At 59.1% G+C, this 2,917-nt stretch overlaps 1 protein-coding gene across 1 annotated transcript in view; it reads left to right on the top strand.

Annotated features, from left to right (window-relative positions):
- GRWD1 (glutamate rich WD repeat containing 1) overlaps positions 1-204 on the top strand; it is a 6,478-nt gene extending 6,274 nt beyond the window's left edge. The window contains exon 7 of the mRNA XM_023520174.1: positions 160-204. Within this exon, the coding sequence (XP_023375942.1) occupies positions 160-204 (45 nt within the window). The remainder of the gene's footprint in view (positions 1-159) is intronic.
- The last annotated feature ends 2,713 nt before the right edge of the window (positions 205-2,917 follow it).

The raw sequence follows: 2,917 nt of genomic DNA, 5'->3' as shown, positions 1-2,917 counted from the left end.
CCGTCTTCCTGCCCCCTCCTCCCGTGTCCACACTCTGCCATAGTCTCCTCTCCAGCCTGCTTGGGCTGTGGCCCAGCTGCTTGCCTGGCCTGGCTGTCCTCCCTGGCTCCCCCTCTGCGGCTCTGAGCTGGCCCCACCCCCTACCCCCCTTCCGCCCAGGCCTCTGATCCGCCTATGGACACAGAGGTCGGGTGCCCGGCATAAGGCCCCTGGGGCCGAGGAGAGACCGCAGCCCCTCAGCACCCAGAGAGGAGCCCCCAGCAGAGGGCATGGGGGTGGGCTGCCCCCCCAGGTATGTGCCTGCATGCAGTCCCTGGGCAGGGGGCGTGGGCCTGAGAGCCATCCCACCTCCCCCCACCCCGTCCCTCCACCCTCCATCCTCCCTGCCTGGGCGTCTCTGCGCCCACACCCCCACCCCGTCCTCACTGTTCCCCCTCGGGGCGGTCCCATCTTACCCTCGGTGACAGAGTCCAGCCCCAGAACGACCTCTCCCCACAGGTTCGGTACCTCCAACTTTGACTCATCTGCATTTTCTGCCCTTTGCCATTGCCCCCCCATCCTGTCTCAGCAGAGCCTGTCGCCCCGTCTGTCCCGTCCGCTGGCCTCTGTCTTCACGACTCCATCTCCCCTCTCCGTTCCCGACACGATCTCCCCTTTCATCTCCCAGTTGCTCGTCTGCCTGTTTCTTCCCCTCTTCCCCTGGGCCTCTGTCCCGTCTTTTGGTGTCTGCACCCCCGTCTCTGCCCCCTTCTCTCTGCTCCGTCCACCCACCATCTCTGTCCTTTCTGCTTTCTCGGGCTCCCTCTCAGCACCCCCCTCTCTCCCCCACCTCAGCCCTTGTCTGTCTGTCCACAGTCCCTGCCCAGACCCCATTGGGAGGTGGGGGGCAGGGGGAACACCCAGGGTCTCAGGGGAAGAATGTGGAAGTGTGTTTCTTTGGGGGCGGGGAGGTCAGCCCCGGGGACAGGGCTGCTCGGCCCCAGATTAGACAGTGACTTTGACACCAAGTTAACGCACCTTAAGCCCCGTGTCTCCTTTATATGGAAACATTAAGCTGCTCGCAGGTCAGTGGGAGGGTGGGGTGGGGGACTCCAGGCTCTCGAGCCTTCCTTCCCCTCCCCCTGCCTTTGCAGGGAAGTGGGGCCCTGAGCCCAAGTTGCATCCACCCCTGAGAGTGGGGCTACGCTGGATGCAGAGAAGGCCCCCCAGAGGCGGACACCCCCATCTGCTCTGTGGAGTGGAGAAGGTCACAGCCACCTCGCAGGGCTGAGAATGGGTGCAAGGACTTAGGAGGCATTCCTGGGTTGGAAAGGCTCGGGGCCCAGACCGGCGCCCCATCCCTGCTCTGCATGGGTCTGGCCAGGTTTCTGAGCCCGTTCCCCAATCTGAACCAGAACAATGACCTTGACCTCCCAGCGTCCTGAGCTGTCAAGGTGAGCGGCGGGCTGCAGACAGATTCCTGAGGAGCTTGCCTCGAGGCCCTGGACACAGTAGGTGTTCAGGAAACAGGAGCGTGCTCAATGAGGTCGTCGCTCAATGAGGTCGTCGGTGGTTTGTCCCTCAGGCTTTGGCACTCAGGAAGCCGGGATGGGGATCCGGGGTTTGCCGTCCTCCGGGTCAGGGGCCTGACCCAAGAGACAGACCTCGGCAGCTCAGCTTGGTTTCCCGTGAACAGCAAAGTCCCCAGGGTTGTGCTTAGGGGCGAGCGGGTGTGAGGAGGCCCAGCCTGGAGCGGGGGCTGGACGCCAGCCGGCTTTCCCCTTACCCTGTCTTCGGTGGCTTCTGAGAGGTTCTAGTGCACAATGGGGACTTCCCAGCAGGACAGAACTGCATAGGTCAAGATCGGAGCCTCGATTTTGACGTTGAACATGACCCTTTCAGCGATTAGTCTGCCTCCCCTTTTTTGAAGAACGCCCTAACCCTCGGAGTCTAAAAAGAGAGTTGGGCTCCATCGTGGGTGCTGGACACAGCCAGGCCCGGAGCCGCAGCCGCAGCTTGGCCCCTGGGATCGGCATAGTAAACCCCAGGTGGCGGGCGATCCGGTGGTCATGGACAGCAGGTGCTGAGCCGGGGGTAGGGAATGAGCCATTGGTATGGAACTTGACATTGACCAACAGCCCTCTCTCCAGATTGAGCAGTCCCCCAGCCCTGCCAAGAAGTTCATGAGGATCCCAGAACCTGTCACAGTGCATACATAGGTTCTTGGAAAATATTGACGGAACCAGTATGTAAATTATTTCACCCCTAGCCGAGAAAGGTCCCGAAAGTCCTTCCACTTCAGTGCCAGATGTCACCCTGCAGCTGCTGGAGGGCGTTGAGGTCTCCAGGTGCACCCCCGCCCCCTTCTCTACCTTGTCAAGTTGCTGAGAATCCCTCCATTTTGCAATGAGACAGCTAAGGCTCAGGGAGGAATATGACCTGCCACCAGTCAGTCATAAGACTAGTAAGTGGCAGAGCCAGTATTCAACCCAGAACTGCCTGATTCAGAAGCCCAAGGTCTTTCTTCTGTAGCCTCTTCCTTTCAAGGTGGCAGTGTTTTATCCCCATCCCACAGATGAGTAAACGGAAGCTCTAGAAAAGGAAGCCAGTGGTCTCAAGGCACACAGTGGGTCAGCAACTGAGCCTGCTTGTATGGCCGGAGGACCCTTCCTGACCGATGAAGCCCATTTTCCCTATTTTACAGTTGGAGAAACTGAGGCTCAAAAAGACACGACCAAGGTCTGAGGGGCACGGTTTTTTGTTGTTGTTGTTGTTGTTTTTGGTAACGATTTTATTGAAATGTAATTCACATACATACAACTCACACGTGAAAGGGTGCGATTCAAGGGGTTTTAAGTATATTCGTGGAGTAGCGCGACCATCGTCGCAATCGAGTTTAGAACATTTTCATCTCAATGTCCTCCGGCTGCAGTGCCCA

Source organism: Pteropus vampyrus, unplaced genomic scaffold (genome assembly GCF_000151845.1).
Source record: "Pteropus vampyrus isolate Shadow unplaced genomic scaffold, Pvam_2.0 Scaffold250, whole genome shotgun sequence".
In the NCBI taxonomy this organism is placed as follows: Eukaryota; Metazoa; Chordata; class Mammalia; order Chiroptera; family Pteropodidae; genus Pteropus; species Pteropus vampyrus.
This window is presented reverse-complemented; position numbering and strand designations above follow the sequence as displayed.